This window comes from Pleurodeles waltl, chromosome 11, assembly GCF_031143425.1.
Source record: "Pleurodeles waltl isolate 20211129_DDA chromosome 11, aPleWal1.hap1.20221129, whole genome shotgun sequence".
In the NCBI taxonomy this organism is placed as follows: Eukaryota; Metazoa; Chordata; class Amphibia; order Caudata; family Salamandridae; genus Pleurodeles; species Pleurodeles waltl.
Genome location: NC_090450.1, coordinates 249,232,557 through 249,249,501, shown reverse-complemented (window position 1 = coordinate 249,249,501; position 16,945 = coordinate 249,232,557). Strand labels below are relative to the sequence as shown.

The 16,945-nt window shown below is 41.4% G+C and overlaps 1 protein-coding gene across 2 annotated transcripts in view; it reads right to left on the bottom strand.

The window, feature by feature from the left end:
• NYAP2 (neuronal tyrosine-phosphorylated phosphoinositide-3-kinase adaptor 2) overlaps nucleotides 1-16,945 on the bottom strand; it is a 1,263,566-nt gene that overhangs the window by 148,960 nt on the left and 1,097,661 nt on the right. The window contains exon 5 of one of the 2 annotated variants that reach the window (XM_069213495.1): nucleotides 15,473-15,576. In XM_069213495.1, the coding sequence (XP_069069596.1) occupies nucleotides 15,473-15,576 (104 nt within the window). Of the gene's footprint in view, nucleotides 1-12,915; nucleotides 15,577-16,945 lie in introns of those variants that run through there. The other variant, XM_069213494.1, reaches the window with a different exon arrangement.

Genomic DNA, 16,945 nt, shown 5'->3' with positions numbered 1-16,945 from the left:
CCCCACGCTCTTCAACGTTTACATGGCCCCCCTCGCCAACATCGCACAAACCCACCACATCAACATGGTTTCCTATGCAGACGACACTCAGCTCATCCTCTCCCTCACGAAAGACCCTACAACTGCAAAGAACAACCTCCACAACAGACTTCACGCCATCGCCAGCTGGATGGAATCAAGCCACCTCAAGTTAAACACAGACAAGACAGAAATCCTCATCTTTGGCACCAACCCCTCAACTTGGAATGACTCCTGGTGGCCCACCTCACTAGGAACCGCTCCCTCACCCACCACCCACGCACGCAACCTAGGCTTCATCTTGGACTGCAGGTCAACGCCATCTCCTCTTCCGCATGCTCCTCAAAATCTTCAAGTGGATTACCGTCGAAACCAGGAAAACTGTCACCCACACCTTGGTCAGCAGCCGATTTTACTACGAAAACACCCTGTATGCAGGAATAACAACCAAACTCCTAACAACAGCTCACCTTCCACACCCCCGCAATCTTCGCACGCCAGCCTCGCCTCCATCCCCCGCATCCACTGCACCACCACCGGAGAAAGGTCCTTCTCTCACCTAGCTGCCAAGACCTGGAACTCCCTACTGCTCCACCTTCGCCAGTCCCAAGACCTCTTGACATTCAGGAAATTCCTCAAGACATGGCTCTATGACCAGTAGCCCCACCCCAGCACTTTGAGACCCTAACGGGTGATTAGTGCGCTGTATAAATCCCTGATTGATCGATTGATTGATTGAACATCCCATAGTGCAGCACACATATCTGTGGTTCCCATAGTCTTTGTGTTCCAGATACAAAGGCATTTTGCAGCCCGTGAGTTTTATCGGACATGGATAGTTTTCTTTCGATCTTCTCATGCAATCTTTTCAGTCTAAAGCCAAGTGCTGTTGTATCAAGCCTGAGGTCATGACATTTTTCAGCAAAGCATGAAGGATAATGGCAGTCTAGTGAATGTCTAGGAAGCAGCTGTGCTTCCATGCTATTATAGAGGTGTAGGTGGATGGAAGCCCCAAACTTTTTTACACACCCAACAAAAGAGGAGGAGAGTGGTTGGGTACAAGGTCTAAAGGGGAAAGCTTTTTGATCTGTGCGCCACCCTATATCCACCTCACTTTTAGCCTTACCTCACCAGGAGCAAATCTGTGATGAGTAAATTGGGACTATACTCCCATGAAGGACAAGAAATAATTCTGCACGGTGTTCAAACTCATGAATATTATGGCTTATTCCAATGGACAGCCCAGGGAAGCAAACATGTTTGTGCTTCCTATACCTCTTATTGCCTATGTGCCCAAGAGTTTTATCTACAACCTTGTTGGGTAGTGTCAGCTTTGAAAGTTGTAAGGTTTATCTGATTAGGTGGACGATTTTTCAGTGGGGCTTTGAAGGATAGTGCTAGCTTGGGAAATGACCATGGAGTAGCTGTGGTGCCTTAATGTATTGTAAAATATATACATACTCTCCACCAGGAAAGGAAGAGGTCTGTTGGCTATCATGGAGAGTAAAAGGGGAAGCATCTTGCTATGAGGACTTCACTACAGTCACCTCCATGGTGACCCTGTCGCACCCTGGGCAGAACTACAACTCATTCATTGGTTCTGCATCTCTTGCATAAGAAATTTTCTCTGTGTGCACATCAGTCGTAGACACTGAGAAAAAAAGAAAGACAATTGGATGAAAGGAGCATGCAAGAGCTTCTGTGATTTAATCCTAGGCAACTTCGTACCTAGTGCATTCAAAAATAGCCCGTAATTTACCTAGCTAAGCTGGAACAAGCCTGAAAATACAAGCAGTTGAAAGGACTCAAAGTCCAGTTTTGGTCAGAATCTTATACTGGAACAAAAAAGATGCCCAGTCCTTTTGTGATGATAGTCTCTTTTTTATTTATTCTGTGTCTATTCTGATCTTCATTTGCTCATTGCCTATATGTAACCTTATAATATAATGCAATGCAAACATTATTTATAAAGCACACATAATTATCTAGTAAGAGCTTTTAGGATCTAAGGGATCCTCAAGCTATCCAAAATTAAACTAAGTTGTTAATAAATAAGAAGGACATTGTGAAAGAACTAGGTCGCAACTCTTTCCAAAATCTAAGGTGGTCAGAAATAGCTCTCAAAGAAGGAGGAAGGTGATTCCACAACTTAGCGCCTAGCGCAGTGATGGAGCATAATTCTCTATTGGGAAGCTGAAATCTAGCTGGTAGAAGGAGATGGGTGTTAGAAGATCTCAGAAATCCAGAAGGCAAAACGGATCTTCAAGTTTTTTGTAGTCTGAGCGGACCAGAATTATAAATCCCTATATGAATATGTGACAGAGTATTAAATTGAATACGGCTAGCAATTGGAAGCCATTGAAGTTGTTTCAGCTTCGAAGCAACTCGGTCTCCTTTAGCCATGTTCAGAAGATGTCTGGCTGACACATTTTGCATATCCAGTAGTCACGTAGACACAGGTAGAAGAAGTTGGAATAATCCAACCTAGCCATGACCAAGGCATGGATGACGATTTTCCTAGTGAATGCATGAAGGAAACAATTTATATTTTTTAGCATTTTTAATAATGCCAAAACATGATGCTGTGACCTCATTAATTTGATTCTTAATTGCCATTTGGCTAATAAGAGGTGGTTAGAAACCTTAAGGTTTCTAACCACCTCCGCTGGCTTAGGTGGAAGACCCCTATGAACAGGCCCCCATTTCTCATACTAGGCTTTTGGATCCCTTATAAAAATCAACAATTCCATCTTGTCAGCATTCATTTTCAGATGGTTCTCATTCATCCATCCCAAAATGTAATCAGGCGTTGTTTGAATCTTCCCTATGATAATCCCTCTTCATTACAGAGGGAAACAGTGATCTGAGTGTCATATACATAGGAAAACAGAGGGATCATGTATATATTCAAAAGAGAAGGGCTCAACGATTGCCCTTGTGACCCACCCCCTCAGTTTACCTGGGTAGTTGTCAATGTGATGGTGTTGTGTAGCCATTGTAGCTATAATTTTATACACTTTATTTTAGCATAATAGGCCTACCGCTGTGCACTTTAAACTAGATATATTTTATTCTGCTTTGTTTTATTATATTAACATTAGCTACATTTGCGGTCTTGTTTTATTTTCTCTATCTAGCTGTTCTTCGCCTAGGTCAGCACTGCATTCTTAAAGAAGACATTTCTCTCACTCTGTGCTTTTCTCACACCTGCAGTAAGATAGAATGCCGGCAAAAGTAATGCGCTTTGTCTCCAATGTTCACAGAAACATACACACTCTTACGTGGGGATCCTTTCTTGGAACATAAGCTGTTTTATTATAAAAACATTACTTTGACCCATGTACGTTAGAGGGAGATTCCAGCCAGATGACCACAACCGTATGCTGATTGCTGATTGCTTTGCTACAGCTGCTTATGTAGACTACAGGCCTCTTCTTTAGGTATGAGGGATGATGTCTTCCCAGGGGGTACCTGAAAGGCAGAATTAGAGCTTAACATGCTGTGCTCTAACATAGCTTAGGTAGGAACTATCTCCACAAACCCGAGTGACAGTATGGTAGCGTTATTCTTGTGTTTTACTCTCCTTGTCACAATTTTAATCTTATTTTGCTTCATCGTCCTAGTTATTGCAATACATGTTTTATCATCTAAGATGCAGTTACTTCAATAAAACCTTATTGAACTTTACTCTTCCTCTGATTGTCCTTGCACATATGAGACTAATGTAACTGAGAGAAATGGATGAGATCTGAGTGACCTCGATTCCCCGGAGGAGTCATATTTGTCATGCGCCCGGTTGCTCCAATCATCCTTGCTCTTGGGTGGAGATGAGGCACTGCTATTTAGCCGGAGTAAACCCGGATTAGGCTGACAGGTGTCACATGGTGAGGGATCAGACTCAGTCCCCCGCAGTACAGGTGATTCTGCCGCCTGAATCCAGTAGTCTCATTAGGATAATGAGAACCTACGTGAAAATCGGAGGCAGACAAATGGTCTGAGATCTGGTGGCAAGGAAGTTGGTTATCATGCCAATGCTCAACCTACAACACCGATGCCAGCCAGACTTTGGATCAGGATGGTATGAGATTGTGTTTCATAAGCTCAAAACAGGTCCAACAGGATCAAGGCGGCTGAGCCACCATTATCTAAGATGTTCTTCAGATGCTCTGACATTGATTAAAAGAGTAGAAACAGTACTATGAGCCAGTCTAAATCAATACTTGGAGGCATTAAAGTTGTTATTAGCTTAAAGGTAGTTCATCAACTGAGAGTTAATATGTTTTTCCAACAATTTTCTTGGAGCTGGCAGTAGAGAGATTGGTCTGTTTTGGATCTGCAATTTTTTTAACAAATGAATAACTTCAGCCTGCTCCAAGGGGCACTGCCTCGCTGAATTACACTTACCTTCCCCATACCAAGCTGCCCTTATGCCACAAATAACTGGTTTTGGCACCATCCAATGGTGATATATGAAGGATAATTATGTTCCTTCAGGTCAATGGCGTTAATCCATCACTGCACCCAATTAGGAATCATGTGACTGCGTCCTTCGGCTAAATGGATTGTGATCCGAGCTTAGCAGGTTGTTCAAAAATCTCAAGCCATCCAATAAATCTGGAAGCTGGTTGGCTGTGAGTAATTGTTTAGCTCTGTCATGGACACATTTATGGGGATTAAGGGTTTGTCTCTTATCTGCACTCTAGCATTGTTTTTACTCTCTTCGGTCCATAATTATTTTGTTCCATTTTGCAACACTCTTCATCGTGAAGCGATTCATGATCATGCAGCAAGGCAGACCTTTTGCCTCTCCAGTTTAATGCCATTTATTAACCTCTCTCAAACCCTGAATATGCGCCTTTTACTGAGTTGGTATGGAGCTTTGTGTCTTTTTCATCCTCCTTACTCAGATATTTCCACAAGGATTATTAAGAGATTCAATAAGAAAAACTGTGCATCCAAGCTTCCTCTTTCGAAGCCCAATTCATGCTGATTGTGTGAAGTGCTGAAAAGTGAACATTATGCAAGAAAGTACTAACCAAATCCACTATTGATTCCCCAATGTCAAAATAAAAGAATAGTAAACTGAAATATATTTCATATTCTTATTTCATGGTTCCAATGATCACAGTGCATCTCTTACCTTGCTCTGTTTCAGATGTCCTCCACTGCATTGCGTTTTTTTTAATTGCCAAGTGGCCCTTTTGGCTAGTGAAAGGATTCCAGTTCAAATCAATGCTTTCATTGACTTGATTCCCAGAAGTTCACCAGGCCACAGTGGGAGCCCCTACGTACATTTGTGCACATGCACACATACACACACATTCACACACTCATGGTCTTTCTTTCTCTTTTTATCTCTCTTGTTGGAGTAATTTACAAATATGGCTATGCTGGCTTGGTGTGTATGGATGGCAGGTCAGGTTGTGTGTTTGTGAAAGTATGCAGGTGTCTATCTCTAATTTAATGTTGATAGGGGTAACAGCCATCCCACCTTTTTCCTCCATCACAGATTGCCAATTTGTACAATAAACCTGCGTACCATTGTATAATTTACACATTCCCGAAAACCTTCTGGAACTAAGCAAGATGAGAATTCTTACGTGTAATATTATACAATTTTTCCACTCCTAGTTTTAATCTGCCAGTCAGGAAGGATAATGAAGGATGTTTGGAGGATACACTTCTGTTGCCAAACTTTAGTATGGACATGTGTCCTTTACTGTTGTAAGGTTATACAGTTGACTGGTATGTTCTCATTTGAGGTGCTAAAACCTCTTTTAGATTTTGAGTATGGCCAATTTAAAACATTTGTTTCTTCTTTTTTTCGTAAAGCATCTTCTGGCTAAAGTAGTGCCCTATGTCCCCAAATGTTGGTAGTTGTATTGACATCCAGAAATTGTGATTTCATTTGAAATAGGCTGAAAAAATGTGGCTAAGAGTTTTTTTTTTCCAAAAGAATTAGGGTCTTATTTACAAGCGGCTTGCGCTGACAGGTGATGCCCCTCAGGCAGATAGCCAAACAGGTTGGTCCCGTCTCCTGGTTCTAAAAGCAGTTTTGAGCTGATAGTGTTTTAAGACCCCACTTTTTGATTTTGGCTATTGGGGCACCTTTAGCACCACTTTCAAGGGTCACTCAGGCTAGGTCCAGGTGAAGTTCAAGATGGAAGAAGCCATTTGTGTACCCATGACTCAGAACAGGAGGCCAGTAAACTAACCCTTGTGAGTCACTCTGGAGGTCCAGGGACAGTTGAAGATCCAGCCCTTGTCCCAAGGCAGAGGGTAGCAGAGAAGCAGGACAATCAGGGCAGCAATCCATCAGGGCAGTGGTCTTCCAGATCAGCAGTCCAGCAGAGTATTAGTCTTTCCAGCAGCACAGGAATCCTTCTTCCTGGCAGAGTGTCCGCAGGCCCAGAAGTGTACTGAAGAGCTGGTGTTTTCGGTCTTTTTTATATTGTGGTGCCCTGGAGGTGTGAGAAGCTTTTATACAGTGGTTTTGAGGTGCATGGAATTTTCTGTCTTCCCTGCCCTAACTCCAAGCAGGCTGTATTAACAATGTAGAGTTGTTAGGCCCTTTGTGTGAAAATGAAGAACAAGCTATTCAGGTGTAAGAGGGCTGTGCTCAGTTCCACTCCCATTCTCGCACCACAAATCTCTCTACTGTGTGACTCTCTGGGAGGAAGTCACAAAGTCTAACTGTCAGTTACACCCATTCATGAGTCCTAGGACAAACTACAGGCACTTAAGGGTTAAGGGCAGAAAAATGCCAACTTTCTAAAAGTGTCATTTTTAAATTGTGTTCAAACCCCCAACTTTACCAGTAATAGAGTTTTTCACCACAATTCCAAAGACCCCAAAAATGACATAGCTACCAGCTCCCGTTGGGAATTTGCAGCTCATTAAATGTAAGGATTCCCCAATCTTATCCTATAGGAGGGATAGGCCTCACAGTAGTGAAAAACAAATTTAGGAGTGTTTAACTACCAGTGCATGTAAAACCTAAAAATACACGTCCAACTTTTTTATATACAGAACCCTGGGCTATGGGCTACATAGGGTCTACCTTAGTGGTGACGTGCATATAAAAAAGAGGAGTTTAAGGCTTGGCAAGGGGAATGTAATGCCAAGTCGACATGGCAGATTACCACTTCTATCAGGCTGCAGTGCAGGACCTGGGACATGTTTTAAGGTGCTATGTAAGTGGGTGGTACGATAAGTGCTCCAGGCCCACTCATAGCATTTAATTTATAGGCCCTGGGTATATTGCATACCACTCTAAAATAGACTTACAAGTAAAGTAAATATGTCAGTTGGGTATAAGCAAGTGTACCATTTTTAGAGGAGTGAGCACAAGAACTATGGCATTGGTTATCATTGGAGGAGGTGTGGCAAAAACGATTGGGAATGCCACCCTCAGGCTGACAGCTCTAACAGCTCCCTTTCACTCCTGGTTAAATTGCTTTTTCCACACAGTTGCATATGTGGTACAAATGTGTGATGCTTTTGTACACTGACATAATTAGGAGTCGGATTAGCACAAAAGATGCAAAATGCTTTGAAAATGAAATACAATAGTGAATAAATATCTGTGACGCAATGTTGGTGTATCCTAAAATGATAAATTTAATTTCAAAATAATCTGAAACTGAAATTCAACCGTACATAAATATCTGAAATACAAAGTTGGTGAATCATATAATTATATATTTTTTTCATCATTTTATGGTGTTATTATTACGTGTGTACCTATATAAATATGCAGACAAGGGTGGCCTCCGGTCTTCCCTATTATCCTGCAATATAGTACCTTTAATTAATTGTTTTCAGTTGTTTCATAAAGCTAGCAGCTCTTTTCCTAGAGACGCAGACTGTCTACATGTACTGGTTTCCCCTATCTACTCTCCTCCATTTGCTGTCACTCTGGTTGCTACAACAGGTGGCCCATTTAAAGTTTGCCAATCACACTGTGTTAGACCTAACAGCCTTAGGGTGGTCCCCACCAACTTTGTGCCTGAATCCCTCCACTTTTTTTACACTGTTTTTGCTGGTTTTTGGACTCTTGTGCACTTTAACACTGCTAACCAGAGCTAAAGTGCATATGCCCTCTCCCTTAATACATGGTGACATTGGCTCATACCCAATTGGCATATTTAACTTACTTGTAAGTCCCTAGTAATGTGCACTACATGTGCCCAGGGCCTATAAATTAAATGCTACTAGTGGGCCTGCAGCACTGATTGTGCCACCCACATAAGTAGCCCCTTAGCCATGTCGCAGGCCTGCCACTGTAAGGCCTGTGTATGCAGTTTCACTGCCACTTCGACTTGGCATTTAAAAGTACTTTCCAAGCCTTAAACTCCTCTTTTTCTACATATAAGTCACACCTAAGGTAGGCCCTAGGTAACCAAGAGGGCAGGGTGCTGTGTAGGTAAAAGGCAGGACATATATCTGTGTGTTTTATATGTTTTGGTAGTGGGAAGCTACAAAATTATTTTTCCACTGTTGTGAGTCCTGCTCCTTTAAAAGGCTAACATTAGGGCTACCCTCATAAACTGAGTGGTAGATTCTGATTAGAAGGAGGTAAAAAGGTAATCTTTAGTATGGCGAGAATGGTAATACAAAATCTTTTTGACTGGTGAGGTTGGATTTTAAACTACTATTTTAGAAATGCTACTTTTAGAAAGTGAACATTTCTCTGCACTTAAATCCTTCTGTGCCTTACAGCCTTTCTCCAATCCACGTCTGGGCTGGGCTGGTTGACAGCTCCCTTGTACATTTCACCCATACAACCACGAACACAGGATGCTTAGTCACACCTGCACACATCTGCATACTGAATGGGTCTTCCTGGGCTGGATGAGTGTAGGGCCCGACACTTACATTTCAAGGGACAGTGGCCTGCTCTCACACAAAGAACTGCCAAACCCCCTACTGGGACCCTGCCAGACAGCGTTGTACTGAAAGGGTGACTTGTGCACTTCAAAGCCACTCCTTGAAGTCTACCTCACTTCAAAGGCACTTTTGGGTCTATAAACTGGGTGCCTGACCCTACCAAATTAGACACTTCTTGGGACAGACACCCTGCACCAGAACCTGCAACCTGCCAAGGGAAGCTGCCTGGCTGCCCAAAGGACTCACCTGGACTGCTTTGCTGTGAAGGACTGCTGCCTTGCTGTTGCCCTGCTGTCTTGCTGGCCTATGGCTCTGCTGAGAAGTGCTCTATAATCGCTTGGATTGACCTTGCCTCCTGTTTCCTGAAGTCTCAGGGCCAAAAAGACATCATCTCTGCAAAGAAACTCCTTGTGCAGCGAAAACCAACACAGAGCCTGTCGGAATCGACGCACAGCCTGTCCAGCAGTGAGAAACTCACTGTATCGCCGAATGACACAGCCCGACTTCCTGGAAGAGGAATCGACGCAACGCCAGCCATGCAGCAGAAATTCAACCACATTCCCCACCGGATCAATGCAACAGCTGTGACTTCATCCCGCATGCCCAGGATTTCCACGCATCGTCCCTGGGCATCAAAAGACCCCGCATCGCAAAGAGGATTCAACCCTGCATGCCGGAATTTGACGCAAAGCCCATGCAGCATGGAAAAGAATTGACTCATCGTCAGTGTGAGCCTGAAAAACCGACGCACACCTACCTTTTTCCACGCATCTCATCCTCTGCAATCTTCGTGCATGTAATTTTGATGCAAATCAGGTACTTTATGCTAGCAAGAGACAATTGTTGCTTTTAAGAACTAAAGACTCTTCTTATCATTACAAAAGTGATATTTCAACTTGTGATGATTAAATCTTGATCGTTTTGACCTTAAGTTAATCAGATAAATATCTTATATCTTTCTAAACCTGTGTGGTGGCTTTCTGTGGTGTTCTCACTGTGTTATTGCATGGTTTATTGCACAAATATTTCACACATTTCCTTTTCGGTTAAGCCTGACCGCTCAGTGCCAACATACCAGAGGGTGGGCACAGGATAATTTGGATTGTGTGTGACTTACCCTGACTAGGACTGTGGTCCCCACTTGGACAAGGGTGTATACCTCTGCCAACTAGAGACCCCATTTCTAACACACAGCAAGGATCATCTGTGTGTATTTCCCAACTACATGTCACCATCATCACAGCTTATTTCAATAAAAAAACAATCTAAAATGAAATCATGTTTTTAAGGCAATTTCAAATATGTAAAGGTCCATAGAATAGCAATACAATCAAAAGGATCTGTTGTTAAATTAAACTAGACAGCACCCCTCAATCCTCCATTCCATTCATTATCACAATATTTGCTCTTGTAGATGTGTTTTCTGTCAGACAAATATATGAGGGATTTCAAAGTAAAAGGAAGAAGTAAGTCAGTAAGTTCAGTGGCAGAAGTGAGAAGCACTAGTTCAACATACTTCTTTCTAGGTGCATTATGGAATTGATGGTAGTTTGCAACGGCTGTCTCCTAGACATCATGGGGAGTTTATTTCTGAAGCCCTCATTATAGGGTAACTATATATACCCTATAACAAGCCCACAGTAAATCAAGTTAAAATATTTCTATCATAAGTAATGGGGACCCACAAAAAGTATGACTCCTGGCACAGTGCACATAAGAGGAAGGTTACAAGTTGTTTTATTATTTAGGGATAACGACTGAATGTTCTTCTAAACTGTAAACGTCTCATAGTTATAGCATGTACTGTTATCAATCATTTCCAAATTAGATAATTCATATTACAGTGATAAGTTAAGATTGGCTTCAGCCTTCAATATATTGATCCCCCCCTTTATTGAAATACATCTGGCATGGGTTTTGCTTTCTAGAGTTCTAGGGCCAGATTTACAAGGGCCTAGCACCACCGGAGTGTCACTGGTGGCCTGTGCAATGCGCCATATTTACAAGATGTCGTTAAGCCACTTTTTGTGGCTTAACACCATCTTGTAAATACAACCCCTTCACATGCAGCACTTTGCGTGGAAGAGGCGTGCCATTTGGTGTTGCTGGGGGCATTCCACAGCAACACCCATTGCATTTTGATGCTGCCCCATATTTACAAGATTTCATTTATCTGAGGCAGCACCTAAATCAGCGCTACCCCAGTATTGCGCAACGAGGAGAAATGCTTTAATTTCTCCTCGTTTTTTGCTTTTTCTATGTGTGATGCATTCTGTTGCACACATAGAAAGAGCAAATTGCCATGGGAGATTGTTTTGTGCAGGTTTCCCTTTCTGCACAAAAATAATCTGCACCACAACGCAGCCATCCTTGCACTATGGCGCAAGGGTGGCTGCGTTGGTGCTTGCAGCAACTTTAGCGCTAGTAAAACACAGGGGTGCACCGTATTATTATACAAGTGGCACATCACTGCCTTTTAGAAGTGACGCAGCGTGGCAATGCCAATTTTGGTGCAGCAGCCACGGTGCACTACTTCTTCTAAATCTAGCCCCTAGAGTCTAGATCTGAGACATTTGGAAACAGTACAAGATATTGGTTTGAAAAAAGTTGGAGTGACAGGATAAAAAGTCAACAAAAGTGAGATTTTTTTTAAGGTACATGATAAACTAGGTATGCACTGAAATCAATATTAATCGGTCATTGCCTTGCAACATAATGTTATCTGATTCCCGTCAAAGTTACAAACTTTGAATTCTTGAAGTAAACTTAGGGGCTCATTACGAGTTTGGCAGTCCCAACGTGGGACTGCGAAATTTGCGGGGAGGATGCCACCGCCATGGTGTGGTGCCTCCCCCATCCTTTTACAAGTTTTCCACCGGCCTGACCTGGCTGACCAGCAGAATCCTTGAAACAGAGTGTTCCTGCTGGTCTGATGGGTGGGAACAGGGTTACGAGATAGCACTCAACTCCCTTAAAGGAGCCAAGTGCTATCTTGTAGCACAGAGGGGGCCAACCAGCATCCTTGGAATGCGCAGAGTCTGCAAAACAGACAATGCACATTCCGAAGGGGTGCTGGGCAGGTCTGGCCCTGCACTGCCTATGCCATGCCGGGGGGGACCCCTGTGGCCCCCTGCACTTGTTCTCTGCCAACCTTTTCATGGTGGGGAAACCGCTGTGAAAAGGCTGGTTGAGAACAAGTTTGTAATGAGCAGGGCGGTACTGAGTTCAGCGCCACCCAGGCTGATTACAACCAAGACTGATGTGACCCCGTTGGAATCCTGGATCCTGGCGGAGACGGCGCCAGTTGGTAGTCTGACCGCCAAACTTGTAATGTGGTGGTCGGACTGCCACAGCTGCGGCGATCCGACCTCCACTGCGAGTCTGGCGGTCTTGTGACCACCAGCCTCGTAATTATGCCCTTTCCTCCATACTTAATGTTGTACAGGAGTATTTGGAAGCAGTTTATAGGAGCTTTGTTTTTTGCCAATTGTACTTCACAGCTACACCTGCAGCAGAATACTTCAGTACAGAGTAGCGTTCTTTTTCAGAAATTACCAGTGTTATTGACACACCTGTCATTTGTGTTCAGAATTGTTTGCAGCAATCTTCTTTGAAAAAAATATCTGATAACCCTGTTACTAAACACATATTCAATTTTCCCTTTTACTGCATGCTGTACATTACATTGGTTCCTTTTCGCTCTTAACATGTTTATTGTATGCAATTATATTTGTCATATTCAGACACCACGCTCTGTAAAATACTTCACAAAATAACCATGCTGAACTTTGGATACAATGCAATTATTGCTAATGCAACACTTTAAACACTGTAAGGAACATTGAAAGTTCACATAAGTGTATTCCTCTATTGCAGAATTTCCCCTCAAGCTCATTTGGTGGCATGTAGAACGTAACAGTAATGCAGTATGAAAATCATTCACTTATTGGTGCAACTAAGCATATTTCCATGGGTTGCTGTAAAAAATGTAAGAAATGACAAATAATTGTAATTAAATGCGTCTTTTTATTTTAATTGTTTTAATAAGGCAATATAAGAAGGCAATTAACTTGCATTTGAAACAACCACAAAAATAGTATGTTTTAGCAGAGCTTCAAATTCACAGTAATTTGTGGTAAAATTGCATTGTTGCTACAAAATTGTCAAATATGGTGGACGTCCATTATGTGCATTATGGCACCTAAAACATATTTTGGGACCCAACATTCCACTTGAATGAACCTGAAACAATAAATATTTACTGTGTACCTCTTGATGTTGTTTAAACGATTGGTTTAGTTTTAACATCAAGAAGGGAAAAACATATGTTACAGACCATTACATGTTTTCAGTATTGTATTATATAGAGAAAATGGATATGTTACCATTGTACAGGCAAGGTAGAAATAAAAAAAAACTGAAAAGGAATGGAGATACTAAGAGCAGACATCATGCTGCTATTACAAGGTGGTCTGGCAATGCAGCCCAATGATGCTATGTAATTGCTCCTGTTCTGTGCCTGTTTAGACACATTCTGCTAGCCATGTCATATCTGCACAATATAACTAGACTAGCTGTTATTGCCATTGTTACTTATAAGAAAAAGCCACCTTATTGATGAATTGCATCCCCTGCTGCAAAACATATAATTACCCTGACAAAGAAGGCACCCAGTTCCAGCCCAGGAATAACACTCCTGCCTGCTAATGCACATAAATATGACCACCAAAAAGGCAAACATTGAGTAGTAGGAGGAATTCAAGCATTGTGGTGCAGAAACTCATGATGTTCATTATTAAGGTCAGTACACACTTCCAATTACAGCTTTTATGCTCATATCTCTTGGATTTATACTGAAAAAAATGGGAGCTGCTGTCACAGGACATACAAACTGAATACACATTTTAGTAAGTGGATGTGAAGTTAAAGAACATCCTCGGAGCAATAGGAATAAATTCAGTCAGTTAGTGATAATGTTTTTCAGAGTAACATAGTTATCTTTGTTAATAAGGACTGAAAAGAGATTAGTGAATGAGGCAATTTATTGAATAAGAGTTTTGTTGTGGATAATAAATACATACTTATGTCATGGACTAATGGTGCACCAAGTTTTCATTAGTCTCATTCTTTGGAACTGTTCCAATTTTTATTTAACAAAACCAGCAATGAAAAAGAGCGCAGTCTGCTCATTTTCTTCATTGCACAGTTTAGAGTTTGCAGTGGCAACATGGAGAATGACCTTGACGTACAGGGACTTGTTTCTCATCATAAGCACTTCAGAATTTTTACTTTGTGTATCACATTGTGGTTACTAATGGCAATGACAAGTAATGTATGAACAGGATGTAAAAACATTAAAGTCACAGAGCTGAAACATACATCATACGCTAGAGTTCCATATATGTAACAGGTCAAATCACTGAGCGTTATATATTTTGATTTGAAGATCTAGAGATTTTGAACTTCTCCATTTCAAATTAGTTCCAAATATACTCATGTACAGCCTGAGCTGATAACAAAGCCTGAATTTTTAAATGTAAGCAGAACTAAGACGATTGTCTGTGCTAAACCCTCCTTTTTAGAAAACTGAACTTGAAGTAGGTTGCCTGAAGTGTGACATTGTTAAGGCGGACACGATTTCAAACTATACCTAGACAGACCTACAGGATTGAAAGTGTTCCAATAAGATATGGCTTTTTTCTTAATACAACTAGTACAGTTCTCATTTGGTAGTAAGTCACAACAAAAACAATAAAACAGAACATATACAGACACAGAAACAAACATGAAAAACAGCGTTGGCATACAAAACAACAAAGTTGAAAGTGATTTGGGCTGTGTCTTTATTTCTAATAACTTTAATAAAAGTGATATAGCAAATATGACTTGACATGCACAACAACTTACAGTTCTTTCTCTTAAAGAGAATGTCTGGTATTTCAGTGAATAACTATTTGGTTTACAGACGCAAGCTATTTTACAATTTTAGTTAATATAACTGGACCATTTAGTAGTGCAGTTATTGTTTTATTCCCTAGTTCCTAAAGGAGCTGAGCTTCCATAATGAAATAATGAAAGCTAAGCATAGAACACATGAGAATGCAAAGTGCAATGCAAACATGCACCAGGCTAAAAAGAATGCAATCACAATACAGTAAATGTATGTACAGTTCATCTGTAAACAGCAGTACACATGGTTTCGACAAGACACAAGATTCTACTGTACACAGCAACTCACTTTAGAAATTTATCAAAAGTTGATAAATTTTTTAAACAGTAAAAAAGTACACAAAACACAGAAATAAGCCAATACAGGGAATAAAGTTCTACATTAATTATGTTACAGAATGGTTTGAATCTAAAGTGAGACACACTCAAGAAACGTGGCAAGGAAAGTTCTACAGTACAGTTAATGGAAACAGTTTTGTTGCTTGGTATGACAGACGGAACACAAATACAAGACAGACACATAACATGATCTACCCGAACAAATGGCAGACAGAGGTGAGGCGTATTTGGCATGTTGCACCACATGAAGTCATTCAGGATTGGCTAACGTTGGTACCTGGCTCTGTTGCAGCTCACTTGTTTGCCTGAGAGGAGTTATTGAAGGAGGAGGCACACCTGATGTTGAAGCAGACCGACCTAGCTTGCAGCTCACTTTCATTTCTGTATGTGGAAAAAAAAGGGAAGCAAAAAGTTAGTTAGACTGAGACTGAAATAAGGCATTTTAAGTGTCAAGTAGACTTTGGTTAAGTAGCTAAGAATTTACAAACTCACAAGGCATATTTATTTAGACAAGTGTGGCATGTTAGTTGTGAAATCATCAACCAAGAAGTAATAGTAGCCTATATTTGAGCCATCAATTTATTTCACTGATTTGATAATTTATTCAAGATGCATATGGAATAAATCCAGATATGTGACTGGATGTGAGTGTTTGAAAAGTTTCAGCACTCCGTCCATCATCCTTTTGTGTTGCTAAAGTAACTGAAAGTTGGCCAGGGTATGTTCAGGCGTGGGTCCTTTATCTGCTGTGGCATTGGAATCAAGCTAGCCTGGCTGATGAGGGTTGATACCCCGAAATCGGACCCAGGATGCTTGTTTCCAGTCCAGGAAGGACCTGGCCTGGCAGTTTGGGCTGGATCATTCCCATGGGGAGCAGGGTCAAGACTGCTTTGCAAATGGTTGGGTCCAGACTGGGGTGGCATGGTGAGCAAAAGAACAATGAATTTAACCCAGATCTGTGAATGGGGGTGAGTGTTTTAACAGTTTCAGCACTCTGGACATCTTTTTATTTTGTGGTGTTGCAGTCAGCCAGGTTCTCAAAAGTGATCTCATCCTTAGACCAAATACCCTTGGCAAGGTGAGGTTGCTAAATGTATACAGTGTCCCACAGTATTTTCTCTTATGTTTCAGCGAGCCCATTAGCGTGTTTGTGTCGAGGCATGTAAGAGCTGAATGATATGTGATAAGTGTGTGGGGTTGTGGTGTGTGTCACTATGTGGGAGTCGAAGACTATACAATTTTCCGTAACATTTCTAGTGGAGCCACGTTAGGGAACATACTCAGAATTGTAATTGAAATGTGAAACGATAATAATTTGTATTACTTGTACTTGACCCAAGAATGATGAGTCCAGTTCCTTTGGAAGTCCAGTTTAATTTGATGGTGTGGGGGCAAACATATTATTTACATCTATAACCTTGTGCCAAGTATTCAAAAAGATTCATAAGTATTTAAAGTTGTGTGTGATGCATCTGACTAAAGTTCTATGATCTTACTTTCTCTTTTGTGGTGTATTGCAATATAGTGAGCACTTCCTCCAATTAATTGTATAGCCAGCAAAAGGGTAAAAGGTCTAAATTAGGGACATAATTGGAGGCAGCAAAGTTTCATGGTTAGTTAATGTTAGCATAATAGTGTATGTGTAGAGCAAATCCGTACCTCACATGCTATTTAACCCTATGTTAGAAATAGGGTCTGTAGTTGGCAGGGGTATGTACCCAGTCCAAGAACGGACAACCACTCTACTCAG